General features: G+C 30.7%; 1 protein-coding gene across 9 annotated transcripts in view; it reads right to left on the bottom strand.

Moving 5' to 3' along the window:
• Nucleotides 1-19,639, bottom strand: part of LOC106461346 (voltage-dependent calcium channel type A subunit alpha-1-like) — a 97,196-nt gene that overhangs the window by 31,645 nt on the left and 45,912 nt on the right. For 7 of the 9 annotated variants that reach the window (XM_022388230.1, XM_022388234.1, XM_022388231.1 and 4 more), the window contains 3 exons: nucleotides 17,640-17,804; nucleotides 13,125-13,235; nucleotides 1,187-1,270 (listed from right to left, as the gene is read on the bottom strand). In XM_022388230.1, the coding sequence (XP_022243938.1) occupies nucleotides 1,187-1,270; nucleotides 13,125-13,235; nucleotides 17,640-17,804 (360 nt within the window). Of the gene's footprint in view, nucleotides 1-1,186; nucleotides 1,271-8,303; nucleotides 8,415-13,124; nucleotides 13,236-17,639; nucleotides 17,805-19,639 lie in introns of all 9 variants that reach the window. The other 2 variants (XM_022388235.1, XM_022388227.1) reach the window with 1 other exon arrangement.

Genomic DNA, 19,639 nt, shown 5'->3' with positions numbered 1-19,639 from the left:
ACATTTATCCCCAAGATAAATCATGTTTGTCTATACTGACCAAAGAATAAATGTTACGTTATGACATTTATCCACAAGATAAATCATGTCATAACGTAACATTGATTCTTTGTTCAGTATAGACAAACATTTATCCACAAGATAAATCATGTTATAACGTAACATTTATTCTTTGGTCAGTATAGACAAACATTTATCCACAAGATAAATCATGTCATAACGTATAGACAAACATTTATCCACAAGATAAATCATGTCATAACGTAACATTGATTCATTGGTCAGTATAGACAAACATTTATCCACAAGATAAATCATGTTATAACGTAACATTTATTCTTTGGTCAGTATAGACAAACATTTATCCACAAGATAAATCATGTCATAACGTAACATTGATTATTTGGTCAGTATAGACAAAAATTTATCCACAAGATAAATCATGTCATAACGTAACATTGATTCTTTGGTTATTATAAACAAACATTTATTCATAACATTATGTAAATCATGTAACACTGTATCTTCGGTTAGTATAGACAAACATTTGTCTGATTTTAATAGCCTTATAGCCTGAATATTACTGGTTTTTTGTTCTGTTTCATTAAAAACAAGTACTTTCTCTCCGGGGTAAAATAAAGAAAAAAATCCAACAAAAAAACTGTCTTACAGCTCTAACCCTAATCCTTAATCGCGAATGCCTAAATCAGGATTTAAAATCACGATGAAAGAAAGTGGAAGGCGATTAAAATGTGATTCATTATTACACCGATAAATGCTGAGACACTTCAATAATATTATTGTAGCTAAAATAAAATGCACCAGGTAATGTGTGTAAAAATAGTTTTTTATGTTTTCTAACAGAACTTACCCCTATTTCCATCACTATTTTTTAACAGAACTTACCCCTATTTCCATCACCATTTTCTAACAGAAATTACCCCTATTTCCATCACTATTTTTTAACAGAACTTACCCCTATTTCCATCACCATTTTCTAACAGAACTTACCCCTATTTCCATCACTATTTTTTAACAGAACTTACCCCTATTTCCATCACCATTTTGTAACAGAACTTACCCCTATTTCCATCACTATTTTCTAACAGAACTTACCCCTATTTCCATCACTATTTTCTAACAGAACTTACCCTTATTTCCATCACTATTTTCTAACAGAACTTACCCCTATTTCCATCACTAGTGCATCCACTACGCTTCCAACAACAGTAATAAAATCAAAGGTGTTCCAGCCATCACGAAAATAATTCTTGAAAGAAGGAAGTTTTGACATTAGATATTGAGTTTGATGAACTATTTCAAACTCTAACTCTAACTAGAATCTTCATATTTTATATCTTATTATTTCTGAATTAATCAAGATTATTTATCTCCAATAATAATTGTGTTACAGTATTTAGATTACTTAAGTGCTAGGTGTATTTCTTGTAACCTCATTCCATTTTTCAACATTTATTTGACGAGTTAAGTTCTTAGAAATTTTATAGTTTGCCAAAAAACTTTCCTTTTTGTTTTGATTAATCTAAATGACAAATGAAGTGAAGAATATTCTTAATTAAGTAATAATTTCGAAAGTTATCAATGCTTGACTTAACAGAAAACAAAAATAGAATAACTTTATTACAAACAATATTGCTGCATGTGAAATGCTTACAGATTTGTATTGGTTGAATTTATTCTTTTTTTTTTTGAATTACTAGATTGGTCAAAGTTACTGAAGATGTGGTTTGAAATTATACTAACGATCTTTGATATTAAGTTATAATATTTATGAAAGATTATTCAAATAAAAAAATTATTTATGTATTTTCTATCATCATCAAAAACTTTTACAGTTTACTGCTGATACTTAAAACGTGTAGCCCTTTTTTTTTATTTGAACTAAAAGGGAAATTTTTATAGTTTTTGTCACAGTTTAATATGGCATTTTTTGCATACATTATAGATTTTAGGGCTATAATTATTACAAGTATGTTTAGAAGTGACACAAGGTTACTGCGCTAATTTTTGGGAAGTTGAAAAAACATAGACAAATTTGCTCTAACTTATAATTCTCTTAAATAATTTGTTTGTTCACACGAAATGCACTAGACACCGAGTGCATATTTGATCAGGTATTTTCTGCTTAATTAGTAACATGTATTTTATGAGTATCTTACGATAAATTCAGGGTTGTAGTTAGGATGATTTGAGTGGTGGGCGGTAAAAACCAGACTACACCACAGATGCATGTGCCTGCATTTACCGCCATCGTCCCCCCCCCTCAACCAGGCAAAAAAAGAGAAAATGTTATTATTTTCATGTTTATAATTTTAATAACTTTGAAAACTTGTAAATTCCTTCGGAAAGTCAGTTAAAATGCTCCACACTAGCAGTTACTAGGCAAACACGTGTTATAAGGTGAACGACGAGTCTAAAAATATATAGGGGGAGTCAAATTTTTCTGATGGGTCTATATTTAACAGCTGGCAATTGATACAAATTAGTCACAATCGGATTAAAAAAAAGTTTTATGCAATATATATATATATTATATACTTTAATATTTTAGATATCCATAAAATTTTAAAAATACTTTTACACACAACATAAACTTTTACTGGAAAGAAAATAGGCTTTGCATGGTATCTACTGAGGATGATATTATTTGATGTGCCACGCTAAGTACAAGTGAATTAGTGTGGCATGGGCCGTTTCTTTAGCTTCGCGTGAAGGATTTTTCCCATGGACTTTTCTTAAAAAAGTATTTTAGCGCGAAGGTTATTTGCTTCGTGACTTTTCTGTAAAAGTGTTTGTCTCTAACAAGGTAATTGCGAAGTGAGCTGTACCGCGACAAAGAAATTTTTCGTGTTTATGGTGAACATTTTCTCAGTGAAAAACAAGTGCTGGGCGGTATTAGTCACCTTGCACGGGAGTGCTGAGCGGCCCCGCCCACCGAAGCTACAACCCTGGATAAGCTAATGTAAACATACAATAAATTTATTTTAAAATTTCAGAATTATAAATTATGACAGATATTTGAAGAATTAGCAATCAGTGATTTAGGTTAAAACAGTTTAGTTGAGAGTACAAATGTATTTCGTTTAGGCAGTTTTAATATAATATTTATTAGTCCTTTAATGATAAAAATGTCACCATAAGAATACTACGAAACGGAAAATGAACGTTTCAAAAAAAAATAACTGCATAACTAAACAATGATTAACAGTACGAGTTTTGTAAATGGGAGGTAAAGTTAATTCTTTTCCCCCGGGGTGAGTGAACGACAATTTTGCAGACTTACAATGCTAAAAATTTAGGGTTCGATTCCCTACGATGGACAGAGTGCAGATAGCCTATTGTGTAACTTTTGGCTAAAACAACATTTAATGCTTGTAAACCAGATAATTTTCAAAACCTATCACAGGACTATATAAAATGTAAAGAAAACTGTATTTCATTATTGACTCTATGGATAAAACAAATGAATTTGTTTGTTTATTTATCATTATTGACTCTATGGATAAAACAAATGAATTTGTTTGTTTATTTATCATTATTGACTCTATGGATAAAACAAATGAATTTGTTTCGTTTATTTATCATTATTGACTTAATGGATAAAACAAATGAATTTGTTTGTTTGTTTATTTATGGCAAAACTACTAAGGCTATCTTCCGTCGTCTCTAATTTTTGAATTCTCGACCACATGGAAAGCAGCCAGCCGGCAGCACATACCACCAAACCTTGGGCTACTCTATGCCAACGAATAATGAGATTCACCGTATGATTATAACGCTCCCACTTCTGAAATGGTGAGGAAGTTCGTCGCTGTGTTTCGATCCCGCTACATATCATATAAACTAGAGTTAGACTTAGATGCTTCACTCTTGCAATAAGAATACGTATTTTTTAGCTTCTTACATTTCAAAATTTATAAACATATCATATAAACTAGAGTTAGACTTAGATGCTTCACTCTTGCAATAAGAATACGTATCTTTATAACTTCTTACATTTCAAAATTTATAAACATATCATATAAACTAGAGTTAGACTTAGATGCTTCACTCTTGCAATAAGAATACGTATCTTTTATAACTTCTTACATTTCAAAATTTATAAACATATCATATAAACTGGAGTTAGACTTAGATGCTTCACTCTTGCAATAAGAATACGTATCTTTTTAACTTCTTACATTTCAAATCATATCATATAAACTAGTTAGATACTTCACTTATTTTAAAATTGATCGTCTTCCAACCTTAGTGAACTCTAATGTTTTATCAGTAGTTATATTTACTGGAAAATGGGATCATCTTATTTATTAAAATCCTGGAAATAGGCTACTAAGATCAAGGGTCAGTTTTTCGTTAATTCTTCTTTGCATAAATTACTTTCATTTTGACTCAGACGAAATCATGTTTCCTTAGTTCAGGGGTAAGTTTTTCCTCCTAAAATCAATCCTTCCGCTCTAGATGTTTTGCAAATTTGATGGTTTTATTTCTAGATGACAAATTTTGGCGTGGAAAATCTAGGTATATCTAAATTGTACTATTTTAGACATAGTCGTAAAACGTATTTGGGAATACAACCATATCATGTTTATAGACATACTGTGGGTATATTTAAATTGTACTAATTTAAACATAGTTGTACAAAGTATTTGGGAATACAACCAAATCATGTTTATAGACATACTGTGGGTATATTTAAATTGTACTAATTTAAACATAGTTGTACAAAGTATTTGGGAATACAACCAAATCATGTTTATAGACATACTGTGGGTATATTTAAATTGTACTAATTTAAACATAGTTGTACAAAGTATTTGGGAATACAACCAGATCATGTCTATAGACATACTGTGGGTATATTTAAATTGTACTAATTTAGACATAGTCGTAAAAAATTATTTGGGAATACAACCAGATCATGTTTATAGACATACTGTGGGTATATTTAAATTGTAGTAATTTAGACATAGTTGTAAAAAATATTTGGGAATACAACCAGATCATGTTTATAGACATACTATGTATTCGACACTCGAATTTTCTGTGATATATTAGTCACTAAATAAAATCCCCCCCTCCGAAGACATTATATTAATTTGTATTTAACCTTTAAAAATGCATATAAAACAATGAGTAAGTTTTAATTATAATAATAATTAACACGAGGGAAAAGCAGACAAAATTAAATTAACAGCTTAAGTTAATTAATAATAATACAAAGTATCACAATATCTTGTCTTCAATGGCATATTTAAATGGAAAATTAAATACCCAAAGTGGATAGTGAATATTTATAGCATAAATATTATATTATAAATTGGAGTTTTTCAGAACTTTGTTAACAAACTTTAATTTAAAAAATGTTCTAGACCAGTCAACTAAGACAAATATTGTGTATCGGGCAGTGCATGGGGGAGGGGTGGAATAATAGAAAGGTTAAAGAATATGTATATAATTGATGTAAAAAAAACATTACATAGTCGGATCAAGAAACCTATCAGCTGGATAGAAGGTAAAATAAATTAAAATTTTGGAAAATGATGTCCTTAAAAATGTCAATATTTACAGTTTCGAATATTATGTAGAAATATCCATACCAATAAAAAAGAAACTTGTATGAGAGAAAATATTTATTGAGAAAGTTACTGTTGTTGTTTTAGCGCAAAGCTACGAATTGGATTGTCTGTAATCTGTTTACCGTGTGGAATCAAACCCGGGATTTTAGCATTATAGGTTTGTAAACTTACCGTTAACCCATCGATGGGCAGCTTTAAAAAATTAAAATAAAACCCTGAAATTTTAATATATTAAATCTGTATTATTATTAAATATTGTTAAATATTATTCAAATATTGTCTTAACCAGAGAAGCCCAAGTGGAAAACAGAGATGTTAAAAATTGCTACAAGGTTGTACAGAATAATTTGTCCCAGAAAAACCCATTAAGAATACTTTCGGGGAAATCTAACGCATTAAGAATACTTTCGGGGAAACCTAACGCATTAAGAATACTTTCGGGGAAACCTAACGCATTAAGAATACTTTCGGGGAAGTCTAACACATTAAGAATACTTTCGGGGAAATCTAACGCATTAAGAATACTTTCGGAGAAATCTAACGCATTAAGAATACTTTTGGGGAAATTTAACGCATTAAGAATACTTTCGGAGAAATCTAACACATTAAGAATACTTCCGGTGAAATCTAACTCATTAAGAATACTTTCGGGGAAATCTAACACATTAAGAATACTTTCGGGGAAATCTAACACATTAAGAAAACTTTCGGGGAAATCTAACACATTAAGAATACTTCCGGTGAAATCTAACACATTAAGAAAACTTTCGGGGAAATCTAACACATTAAGAAAACTTTCGGGGAAATCTAACACATTAAGAATACTTTCGGGGAAGTCTAACGCATTAAGAATACTTTCGGGGAAGTCTAACGCATTAAGAATACTTTCGGGGAAATCTAATACCTTAAGAATACTTTCGGAGAAATCTAATACCTTAAGAATACTTCCGGTGAAATCTAACTCATTAAGAATACTTTCGGGGAAATCTAACCCATTAAGAATACTTTCGGGGAAATCTAACGCATTAAGAATACTTTCGGAGAAATCTAACGCATTAAGAATACTTTCGGGGAAATCTAACACATTAAGAATACTTTCGGGGAAGAGATGAAATACGGTATTTGTTTTGATAACAGTTGAGGATATGTAGTATTGGCATTGACTCTGCTATGGCCTGTATCTGCCTGAAGTCTACAGTTGAATGACGTTTCGGTTTATATCCAGATGGTAATACAAATACAATGTTTAGCACACAGAACACTGATTAATGGTACCATCTAACTATTAATACTACTAATATAAGGGCGTTTTAGTGGTATAAAAAGCTGAAATGGAGATAGTGGTCGATATCAACGAGTGATATACAGTTTTGTTGCTTAAAAATGTTTATATTATAATCACCGATACATGATAAAGAAAAATTAGAGGAAAACGTGACCTGTGTGATTTAAAAAGTAATTTCAATACTCAAAGCGGTATTGACGGTATCAAAACTTATAAAAGTTAAAATCCCTTATGAGCAGAATGAAATTTCAATTTATAATTTTGAAAAATGAGGATTCATTAATTTCACATGGTTGAAAGTCATCTTGAAGTTAAAGAATATATAAATAATTGTAGTAAAATGTTTAGCAGGATTCATTAATTTCACATGGTTGAGAGTCATCTTGAAGTTAAAGAATATATAAATAATTGTAGTAAAATGTTTAGTAGGATTCATTAATTTCACATGGTTGAAAGTCATCTTGAAGTTAAAGAATATATAAATAATTGTTGTAAAATGTTTAGTAGGATTCATTAATTTCACATGGTTGAAAGTCATCTTGAAGTTAAAGAATATATAAATAATTGTAGTAAAATGTTTAGTATTATTCCTTCCATTTTCGTTTGCTCTACCATTCAATCCCAAAGCGAATTATTCACTTGGTTCTATATGTATTACAATATTTGATGAATTAGAATACGTATTATATATATTGGATCGTTTAACATAAGTTGATGCAGTATTCGATATACTTTTTGTTAATCTTGAAGATAAGATGTAATGTTAATACAAACAACAAGAGAAATATTAGACTTAAATTAGTTGCGTGGTTACCCCCTCGTTACAATTTTACTGTTTCTCTACGTGCTTAAGTATAGCAATATAGGCCTAGATTATAACAAATACAAATTCTCTATAGCTGGCGAAAGTTTAATCAATTAATTTACATAATCGGGATCCCTTTATAAAAGTTAATGATTATAATTGTTAAAGAACAAGATTAAAATATTAAATGATGGTTTCGTTTATTTTTTTAGAAACTATAAATAAAATTTTATAATATGTTATTGAATATTCAGATCAGAACTTAGTTAAGTATAATTTATTAAGAAAATAAAATTTCTTTATCATCGGATAAGTCAGATATCAAGAATGTATAAAGAACGTTTGTAAATTTGCAATTATTCAAACATCCTGAACACTGTTTTAATTCGAATTATGAGGTTTATAAGAAATAATTAAACTGGTTATTTCATGCTTACCTTTAAAAATTACTAACCTTTATTTAGTCCACAAGTTGCTGTCCCCCTTTTTTCCCCCTAGACTACATTTGTTTAAGCCTAGGCTTAAGAGAGTCGTTTTAATATCTTTAAAAAAACTAAACATTTTATTAGAGATAACAAATAGTATAAAAGGTAAATAGAAAAAAGTACCAAACCTTGCATCCGAAAGCCGCAAGTTTGAGGATACATTCGAGCAGAAAGAATGTTGTGAACGCTTCGTTCATGTAGATTAAAATGTCAAGGTACAAATTGCTTGCCTTGTAGTACTACAGCGGCAGGAAGGTGGAAAGAGAGAAAAAAAGAAAAAAAAACGGGGTAGCAGGATTCAAACTTACAACCAAGTTTTACAAAAATATCCTTAGGATTGGAGGGTTTTTAGGTAAAAACCTGCAACCATTTAAAACCAAGCATCCGTATTTTCTTCTTATAATCGATGGAAGCTGTTAAAAGTAGCTTCTATTTGACTGAATAACTAACGCAAATCACTTTCAGTGGTTAATTAAATTGTGACATTTCTTTTGAGACGATCATATTTAAAAAAAAAAAAAAATCAGTTTTTTGAAGAAATTCAATTGGAATTTCCCAATAATATGTAAAGAACTAAACTTATTGTTTGGGCTCAAATCATCCTTTTTTTTTCAAAAACAGTCATAATTTTTATTATTCAAAGGGCCGCATGCATTACCCGTACTTAGAATTTGTTGCTTATACAGTATCATGCAATTTGTTAGTTTCATACTCAGCTAGACTTAACCAAGCAATCCTCTACCGATGCCGAGGAGCTCTTGGTAGGTCTAGCATGTGCTCGGCTTTATTTGGGCAGAAAATGCACGAGGCAGGCAACAACATGCTATGTGGTTGCAAGCAAATAAACGAGCAATAAAACTGAAAGAAAAGGTAAAATAAACAAGTCTAAAGAAGAATGCTTTATTGGAAAACTTTTGACACGAGTCTTTATGCCATTAATGTTTTGAAACACCACTTGGTAACTCTTTTAAATCGTTATATGACCTATTAAAATATTGTAGTCAAAATACGTAAAAGTGTTCTGTGTTCACTAGGCTTACTATATAAATTAAATATTCTCACTTTACTCTCACATCTAGCCGATAAACAATGAAACTTGGCTTTTCAGTAGACTAAAAATTGTCATTAAATTTCACTTCCTTAATATATATATATATACGAAAACTGTTGAAATACCTTTCCAAAATAATAGTTTAAATCAAAGGTGTGAAAAAAAAACGGTGTAATATAATATTTTATATATCTACAAGTGTAGTACCAGTGCCGTATGATCGAGAATTTTAATAAAAAGCTTAAAAATTGTGGTTAATCTACAAGATTACGACCAAACCAATGGTAAGTTATCATGATGCTGCTACACAAGATATTAGAACAATAGAGTTAGCAAGACACTTTTTTTTTCTATTTCATCATTCAGGTTTCAGTAAGCGTATCACATGCAGCAATCTCTACATCCTGGTTAGAAAATTATCAACTAAAGCAACATGGTATTTTTTACGTTATTTCCTATTTTTAGTGAATTCTACTATGGTGTAATTCTCAAGCAAATTCAAGTTTAAAGTCGTTTGGAGGTAATATTCAACATGCGATTTGCAATAACTTGCAACGTAACTCTCAATTAATTATTCAACTCTTTATATGTTGTTGTCGTTTTTTGTCATAATCACCTAGCTCTTTAGGAAAACAGTAGCTTTAATTTTAGAACTGTCTTCACTACATTTCAATCAAGCTCATTTAAAGAGTCATGTTCCCAAGGTAGATAATATCCCCGTGTTGCGCTTTTTATACCATAACAAGCATGTTTCAAATTTCTTTGTTAAAACTTTGCTTAATCTGCAGTTAAGATAGTTTGACGGTAAAAACTAACAACATTGTTTAACACCTTAGTTACAGATATAACGCCATTTGGAGCTTATTATCCCATGTATAAGGCATTTTGTTGGTCGTTCTTTAGCATTAAAACAAAAGTCACCATCTCGATACCCTCATTCGTCGTACGTTTTTAAGACTACAAGTCGAGCTATGCCCTTTGTTTCGTCGACATAAATACATTTGACTGCAGCAGTGTGAGATTCAACAAATCATTCTGAAGTCCCAAAAGGGATCGAACAAAGGAAGTAAATCCTCATCAAGTGTCTTACCTCTCAGGAAGAGGGTGGATTTCTAGAAGGGTTAGGAAGAACTCTTAAATGGACGAAAGGCCTGGACGGTATTGGATAATAGCAGATATGGTGTGATTAACATGTTATCAGACATCTTTATATTTTTCCGTTCAGAAATCTTTGTTAATAATATCTGAAGACATTGAAAGATGTTCTACGAGATCTAATACATGCTTCTATGGACCACAAGTATTATACCTATAACACGAATTGGAGCTTATTATTGATAAAGCAGCACAGTAACTCTTTAGTAGATAACATACATCGTGATGAATGGATTGACAGGTTGCTGGTAGAACCACTTCCGAAAACGTCTTAGCTTGGCTAAAAGTATAACTTGCTGAAAGTCCAAGAAAAATAATTAAAAACGTCCCACTAGGAATAAACACTCAGCTAGCAACGTAGTTAACTAAACAGGTGCTACTTGTAAAATAGAAGCGATTTTGACAAAAATATTTCATTAATGGTTGAGAAGAAAGCGCACGAATGGAGATTTCGAATGATCGAGTTGATCAAAAATGGCGTAAGACGATATGACAGAATCTGTTGGAATTCAACAAAAGACTTTGCAAGAAACATGCAACATGGGAGTACTAATCTCAGAAGATGTGAGCAAAAAAGACGACACATAACAAAATGCAAAGTCACTTTTCGATAGACAGCTGTATCCACAATTTACTAAAATTAAAATTGTAAGTTACACTTCTCAGTATTGGTGAAAACATGATCTACTACAGCTTTCAAAGTTTAATTAATACACACAAGCTTTCTTTAGATAGACTTAATCCTCGTAGGTTCTTTTTAGATAGAACTAATTCCTGTGAGCTCTTTTTTAGGTGGAGTCAATTCTCGTTAGCTCTCTTAGAATGTAGTCAACATTGCAAACTCTTTTTTTATACAATCGGTTGTCGTATGCTATCTTTCTATGCAATTAATTATTGTAAACCATCTATGGATAACGTCAGTCCTCAAACAAGTTAAGTTTTTTTTATTTCGATAGTCTTTTTCCTAATAGACTGTATTTACAGGAATTCAAGCTTTCTTTAGATGGATTCAATCCTTATAAACTGTATTGATGGAACTAATCCTTGTAAGCTCTCTTTCGGTGGAGTGAAACCTCACAAGATCTCGTTAAATTTTAGTCAATCCTTATAAACTGTATTGATGGAACTAATCCTTGTAAGCTCTTTTTCGGTGGAGTGAAACCTCACAAGAGCTTGTTAAATTTTAGTCAATCCTTATAAACTGTATTGATGGAACTAATCCTTGTAAGCTCTCTTTCGGTGGAGTGAAACCTCACAAGATCTCGTTAAATTTTAGTCAATCCTTATAAACTGTATTGATGGAACTAATACTTGTAAGCTCTCTTTTGGTGGAGTGAAATCTCACAAGATCTTGTTAAATTTTAGTCAATCCTTATAAACTGTATTGATAGAAATAATCCTTGTAAGCTCTCTTTCGGTGGAGTGAAACCTCACAAGATCTCGTTAAATTTTAGTCAATCCTCGTTAACTTCTTTTATTGTTGTGTTTTTGTTTGTTATTAAACACAAAGCTACACAAAGGGCCCACCATGGTATCGAAATCCGGTTTCTAGGGGTGTAAGTCCGCAGACATATTACTGTGCCACTGGGGGGGGGGGAGCAAACTTCTTTTAAACGGAATCAATTGTGATAATTTTTCTTCAGATGGAGTCAATCGTCTGAGCTCTATTTAAATGTAATTAATTTTGGTAGTCTCTTCAGATGGAGTCAATACTCACTCAATCCTTTTAAATGAAATCAACTGTGGTAATCTCTCTTCAGATGGAGTCAGTCCTCGTAAGCTCTATTTAAATGTAATTAATTGTGATAGTCTCTTCAGATGAAGCTAATCCTTGTAAGCCCTCTTTGGGTGGGTTAAATCTTGTTAGGATCATGTAAAATAAGTCAGTCTTTGCATGCTCATTCTATATTAGCCAACTCTTGTAAACTATTTTTTTAGAACAATTCAATTTTCTAGGCGACTTGGGATGGTGACCATTGTTTTGGCAAACAAAAGATGACCATGACATATAGAAGTGGACTTGAAAGCCATGCACGTGCCACCGGTGTTATTATTTTTCATTTATTTCTATGTCAGATTGACCTTCATGATGGTAACGTGTATAAAAAATATATGCTTCTGAACCAGCACATTAAATATCCTTTTAGTTAATGGTAATATCCAGAATAAGAAACACTTTTCAAAGTAGACAGTGTAAATAAGCACAATATATGTGTTTTCTTATTTGCTACACGATTTTTTGGTTCTGATGACAAATGATACAGGTAATAACTCAGTCTCTCACACATTATTATCACTACAGTCAAGCTACGCCAGAAAAAAGAAAAGTTAAAATTATAATGGTACATAGTCTATAATGTGTAGTGACAGAGGAGCGGTACAGGAAAAAGAGGCCAACCTTGGTAATATGTATTCCTTGTTTTTACCAGTACATATCTCTTGCAGGCTATTTAAATTTAACGAACAAATACGAAAATATTAAAGAAGCAAAACATCTTACATCGCCAGAAGATGAAGCAAGATACAAAACAATTTATATTCCTGATTTCAAAAGGAAAAGCTTACTGCAAATTTTATTTAAAAATTATATATTAGTAGAACGCAAAATCTTCACGATAGCAGTGATTATTGCATATGTGTGTGAACAGTTAGCGTGTGTTTATCTTGCAACTAGCGACCTCTACTGGAGATATTATCTAACTTGAGTGAATTAAATATACACTAATCACATCCCTTTTCTTACCCTGACTCCAAATGCAGCCAACTTCAATAAGCATTCAACAGTAAAGAAAGCAGTGAAGGCGGCGTTCATGTAGTGCAGAATATTCTTGAGAAGATTGCTCTGATTGTAAAACTAGAAACAGGACGAGACACAAGAGCAAGGAAATAAAAGCAAGACAAGTGAAACATCTCAACAACATAGTCATCACTCTGTATAAATATAAATACAACATAAACACAAACAACACTCCACAAAATATGGTATGAAACTAAAATTCAACGAAAACAAAATCAAAACTGAAACCCTAAAGTAAGGAAAATTATTTTGAGAGTGAAAATTTACTAAAAGAAACATTAAAGAGTTCTGTTTTCAATAATGCTTTTCCTCCTTTTATTTAATGCAAATTTAGAAAATTTCCGAGCTTTTTCACAAATCTGTAATATTTGCTTAATGAAAATGCCCCATTTTTTTTCTGTTGACTAGCATTATTGGCATCAAAAGATATTCTGTAGAGTTAAGAAAAATGAGGGAAAAAGTAGGGTTAACCTCAAAAATGGCACACACACACAAAAAAAGATCGCTATTCATCATAACATAGTGAGGTTACATCGGTCGCAGAAAACTACAGTGTCCTTCTTGTAATATAAGAACGTCTTTGATACATAATAATTTATAACGGGTGACTTAATAAACTAGAGCCAAACAGCGTATGGTTTTATAAAAGAAAGTTGAAGATTTTTTAGTATTTTCTTCATTTATAAAACAGCTCAGGCCAGGGGTTGGCTCAGTATTTTCTCAATGGATTTCAAGTCAAGCTGGTACGAAAAAAATTAATTCGCAATCAGTAGTTCCTACTGTACAAAAACGTACTTTCTTTTTCCACAGGCATAAAACAAGAACATTATTCCAGCCATTATCTATTTTATATTAAATATATTTAACATTTTCCCAGCCAATTGTTACAAATATTAAGCGCACACGACTTGTCAAACATAAAGCATGATTAGTTTTACGTTCTGTTTAACCTGATGGTCAAGCAAGCAGTAGCGACAAACCAGAGTAGGTGCTCTCTTCTGATTAATTAATTTTTTTTAAAACATCAACGTAAAGACAAGCAAAAGACGTAATTTACAGAAGATAAGCCGTGGCATTGTGGGTGAGCAGAAGAACAACCACGTTTTATACTCAACATTTACACAGCCTAGTTGCCATGCCAGCCGCACACACACATTCCCCGTCGGAAAAGACATGCGTGTTTTTTGTTGTTTTTTTTGTAGACAGTCGTGACGGGTTTGAGGGTATTTCATGATCTATCTCTCTATATTACATATACATCTTATCATTTTTAAGTATAAATAGCTCATTAGCTGTATATTCGAAATGTTTAAAAGAGGAACATGAGCTTAATTAATTAACTTTTTATCAATGAAGAGGTTTTAGTTTCATTTACATGATGTAACTTATATTTGTATATCAAATTCTGACTGATAATGCGAATCTCATCATCAAACCTTCATATCACAGATATCGCATCCAGCTTAGTTCATTTCCATTTTCTGTGGATCATGAAATAGCCTTAAAGAGCATTCATGTAAAATAAAAAGTCAATTCAGTGCTCAAGACTAGTTTGCATGCAATGTAATTCGTTTTTTTTTTCTTAGAATTTCCATCAAAAAGACTCTTGCCAATTCCTTCATTTCCGACTGAAGTTTAATAGTTTCAAAAAGGATTTTAACTTCACATGCTCAGTTTCATACAAAGCCCTGTCTACACTGTGATAGTTTGCTTTTCGAAAATGTCTTATTTATTTTAAACATTCGGACAAAATGAACGGCGTTTATGTACTTCGAACATCCTGTAGAAAGTGTTTAGACAAGTTATACCTTAGCGTAACATCTGATGTAGTAACTTTCTGTTGAACGATTCTTATATAGTTTGTGTAATACGTTTGTACGTTTATTCTGAACCTATCAACAATATAGGAATTTTCGGTGATAACATATATTAACTCTTAAATAATTCAAAAAGAGCTGTACAGTTTGTTTGTTTCGTATTTTCCACAAAGCTTCACAATAAGCTATCTGATCTGATCCGTGTCTGCCTTAAAGCTCTTGATGTTTACTGCTGAACCACCTGAAGACAGAAAAATTCTCCCTTTATACTGTTTAAACAGGGAAATGTCTCGATAAGGTGTGAGTAGCAGTTTCAAATTTTATTTGGCTTATAGTAAAAAAAGGTAAATATAACTTTCAGTTAATCCACTGGTATTCATGCCATGGTTATTTATATTGAGAAGAATGGTCCAACTTTCGAAAGCACTCTGATTACAGGGTTTTTGTATTTTTGTCTTGAAAGGAATGGTCATTCACTTATATCAGCATGAGAAGCTGAATTACTGTTAAAACTCGAACAACGTTGATTTTGAGAAGCTTAACACTAGTCTGCTTCTTAACACGCTGTGAAAATCTGTTGCTATGTCTTGACGCTACTTTTAAATAGTCCTACAGACTCTGAGTTAATGGTTCAAGTCCAATTACTGTAAAAATGTGCTCCACGCTTTAAGGCCATGGGTGCAAAATACGGATTTTTTTGCCAAATTCAACGATTCAGTCAAACAGAGTAATCCAAGATTTAGCTGCTTTCACTCTAGTCTATTAGTTCAAAATTATGGATGGCTATGTGCAGATGTACTTTTGTGCAGCTTTGTGCGGAAATTCTAAAGCAAACAAACAAAAATTTAAATAGCCAAATTGAAACCATTTAGAACAAAAGAACTATAGCAATGAAATATATTACTTAATTTTTAAGCTCAGCTGATAGCTAGTAAAACCATATAGAAGCTTATTAAAAATCATCTACTAATTCCTTGATATAACACAAAATACAGCAATTGTACATAATATGAATCATTCACTCAAGTTTACGAAACAATCTGATAAATTAATCAACTTGTAGTTCTTTAGTTTCTGTAAATTTTTAAAGGCCAATGACAGTTTTTACTGCATTAATAAGAAAAATAATTAAATACTTGAAATATTTTCTGTAAATTGACCAGATTCTAGAAAAACAAACTATAACAGTGTAGACAACAGCTCAATTTTCACAGCTTTCACTAAAATATTTTCCTTATGTGTTCACCATTTTTAATAACTTCTATTTTGTGTAACTGTTTGACAAGAATATTTATAAAATACAGCTACAAATATAATATGCATTTCATGCTAAAAAGATCTTAAAATAGTAACTTTAAATACATTTAACTCATTTGAAATATGAACATATTAATCATTAACAACTAAGAAAGGAACATTGTCTTTGACTTTTCCAATAATATATCAATAACAATTAAGTTAATGAATAATTTTGAGAAATGATAAAAAATATGGTATAATTTTGCTTGACAAAAATTTGGTTAACAAAAGAAAGAAACATTCAACAGATAAAACTGTAAGTTAAAAGTTTAATTTAGATTCTCAATTAACTCAGACTGTTAAAAATGAATCATATTTAATATACAAATTAGTCACTAGAGAGACATTTGATAGATATCTAAAAATAAGATGGAAAGTTTAGCCAAACAGTTAAGTTGAAAAAGAATAGTTAACTTATTTTACTCAGTTCATGAATGAAATATGAATTAAAATCTTAATTTGTTTTTAATATTAACAAAATTACCAATAACATGCTGAGAAAGTCCAAAATATTTTTTTTTACAACTGGTTGAGTATCTTATATTTTAAATATTGAAACAGCGTAATTAAAAAAAGGTTCATTAGATATTACCACATTGGTTCAATTATAAGGCAATGTTTTTTGATTAATAATTAGGCTGGAAAATTCATAGATGGGTTATAATCATGACTGACCACAGGCTCCTTCCTCCTACTCTAGCCTGTCGCATTCTTAACGTCCACATATATAGCATCCATTTACGCATGTGCGGCAGATGTTCGCTCCAGTTCATCACTAATTATTGCAACCAATACACCTGCAGGCTGTTCAGTTATTGTATTGATTTTGCAGGCCTAAAAAAGGATGTTATGACATTAATTTTTTCTTTCCCATGGTTTCTGAAAATGGGGGTCGCCTTATATTTGACATCACCCTATAATTGGACCAATACGGTATTTATATTTGTTAATGTGATAAAATTGATATTGTTAACTTATATTTATTTCTAAGTGAAAATGTTCTTCCTAATAGTGACATAAGCATTAGGCTTAAGTATTTTCAAGTAAACTACAATAAAACATATGAAATAAAAAAGGTAAGTAACAAGTGTTTTACATTTTTTGCATTCAGATAGTTTCAAATTTTCTTTTATCTTTTTGTACACGTAGGTGGCAGAAAGTTTTACTTAAGTAATACGAAAGGATTATGATTCTTGAACCATAAATATATTTTTAAAAAATTAAAACCTCTATTAAAAAATCTAAGAATTTTTTGTACAAAGCAAAAATTTCTTCCAAATGATATACTATAATGAGAAATGAACAAGATCTTTTAACCTAAAAAAAAAAACGACTTGCAACTTACCTTCATCATCAGTAATAATGTATTGAGAACAATGAGAACCATGATAAAGTACTCAAAGCCTGTTGATACAACCAGTTTCCACAATTTGTATTTTATACTGTCTTTGTTTTTAGGCATATAGCGTTGAAGCGGTTTGGCTTGCAATGAAAAATCAATACAAGATTTCTGAAAATATATAAAGTATTTTTTATTTTTATTTTAAAAATACATAATTTTAATTAACCAACAAAAAATTGAAAATACAGCTAAAACTTAAATATACAGAATTAGCTGAACTCACATTGAAAGCTAGGGAAGAATGAGAAAAAACAGGATGCTGAAAAAGTTAATTCATATGTATGAAAATGATTAAAAGTAGAAAAACTTTTGATAAGGTTTAAGAGTGGAAAATGAAAGAGTATAAAAGAAAGATGCCATATGCAGAGAAAGAGTTACAGATAAATGTAAAATAAAGAAAACTGGACAGTACTGAAATATATATAGAAAAGAAAACTAAAAAATGGGAGAGATTACATGAAAAATAGGCAGAATAAAAAGTAAACGAAGAAACCAGAAAATATAAGAAAGTTTAGATTAAGTATGGAGATAGGAATGAAAACAAAAACAAGAACAACTGAAAAAGCTTAAAATATAACTACAATAAAATGGAAAAACAAAAAGGTAAAAAACTTTGAGAACATTGAAACTTAGTGTAGAACAAAGAATGCAACAAAAATTAAGAAAACTTAAACAAATGTTAAAAAAAAGGAAAAACCAAGAAATGGAAATCTTGAAAAAACTCAAACTAAATGATGACAAAATAAGTTTGAGAATAAGAAAATTAAATAATTTAAGGAAACATTAAATCAACACAAGTAAACACAAAATAGCTGGAGAATTTGAAATAGTTTAAAAAAGATATATATATACAGACACCCAAAGATACACACTGAAAAATAAGAAAATTAATTGGTTATATAAGTAAAATAATTCAAAATCTTGCCCCTCAGTGGCACAGCAGGTATGTCTGTGGAATTCCAACACTAAAAACTGGATTTCAATACCCGTGGTGGGCAGAGCACAGATAGCCCATTGTGTAGCTTTGTGCTTAACTTCAAACAAACAAACAAACAATTCAAACTCTTCCTGGGTGTTTTTAGAATTTTAATACCATAATTATATAACATAATTTTCATTCTGCAATTATTCAAAACTAACTGGTTGCTCACGAACATAAAATGTTAGTTTCTTTACATAACTTAAGTACCTTTTTCTACTACTGAAATAAAAATTTTATTTATTGATTAACATAGTTTAGTTAAAAAAATATATGCAAATACAAAAGGAAGAATTGACACAGCTATTCAGAAATTACCCTACTGTACTCTGTGATTGCATTTAAAAATTATTTAGAAGTAAGTTATTTAAAATTAGATAAACAATTCTAGCTGTCTGTGATGGTACTTTTCAGGAAAAGTTTACTTTTGTTTTACAAAATAAATATAAAATTATGCATCCAGTTGAGGCAACTGCACTTTCATTTTCTGTAAAACCATAATGAACTGTCCAAATATTCACACAAAGATTATTTACATTTTAGTCAATTTTAGCATACTTCAAGAAAATGAAGTTATTTTTCGAAATAAGTAGTAATTTTTTACTCAAAATAATGAATGCTTTTAGATGTATTTTCTATGAAGATATTAGTGGTAATATGACCCTACACAAACTTATACAGGCATCTGTGTTACTTGCAGTTTGTAATAGTAGTTACATTAAAAAATCCTACACTTTCTTCAAATGTTTCAAGGTCAGTCTAAAAAAAATCACCTTTTATATTCATTTTAATTGTAATGGGCCAAACAACAGCTTAAAAAATGTGTTTTGACAGCAGAATTCAATGAATCACTGAAAAAATTCTACTTTAGGAAAGTTTTAAGTATACATGAACAAATCTATTACAGGGGTAGTTTGTTTTTTTTTGAATTTCGCGCAAAGCTACACGAGGGCTATCTGCGCTA

This window comes from Limulus polyphemus, unplaced genomic scaffold, assembly GCF_000517525.1.
Source record: "Limulus polyphemus unplaced genomic scaffold, Limulus_polyphemus-2.1.2 Scaffold939, whole genome shotgun sequence".
Taxonomy (NCBI): Eukaryota; Metazoa; Arthropoda; class Merostomata; order Xiphosura; family Limulidae; genus Limulus; species Limulus polyphemus.
The sequence above is the reverse complement of the archived record's forward strand: the minus strand, read 5'-3'. Positions and strand labels throughout refer to the sequence as shown.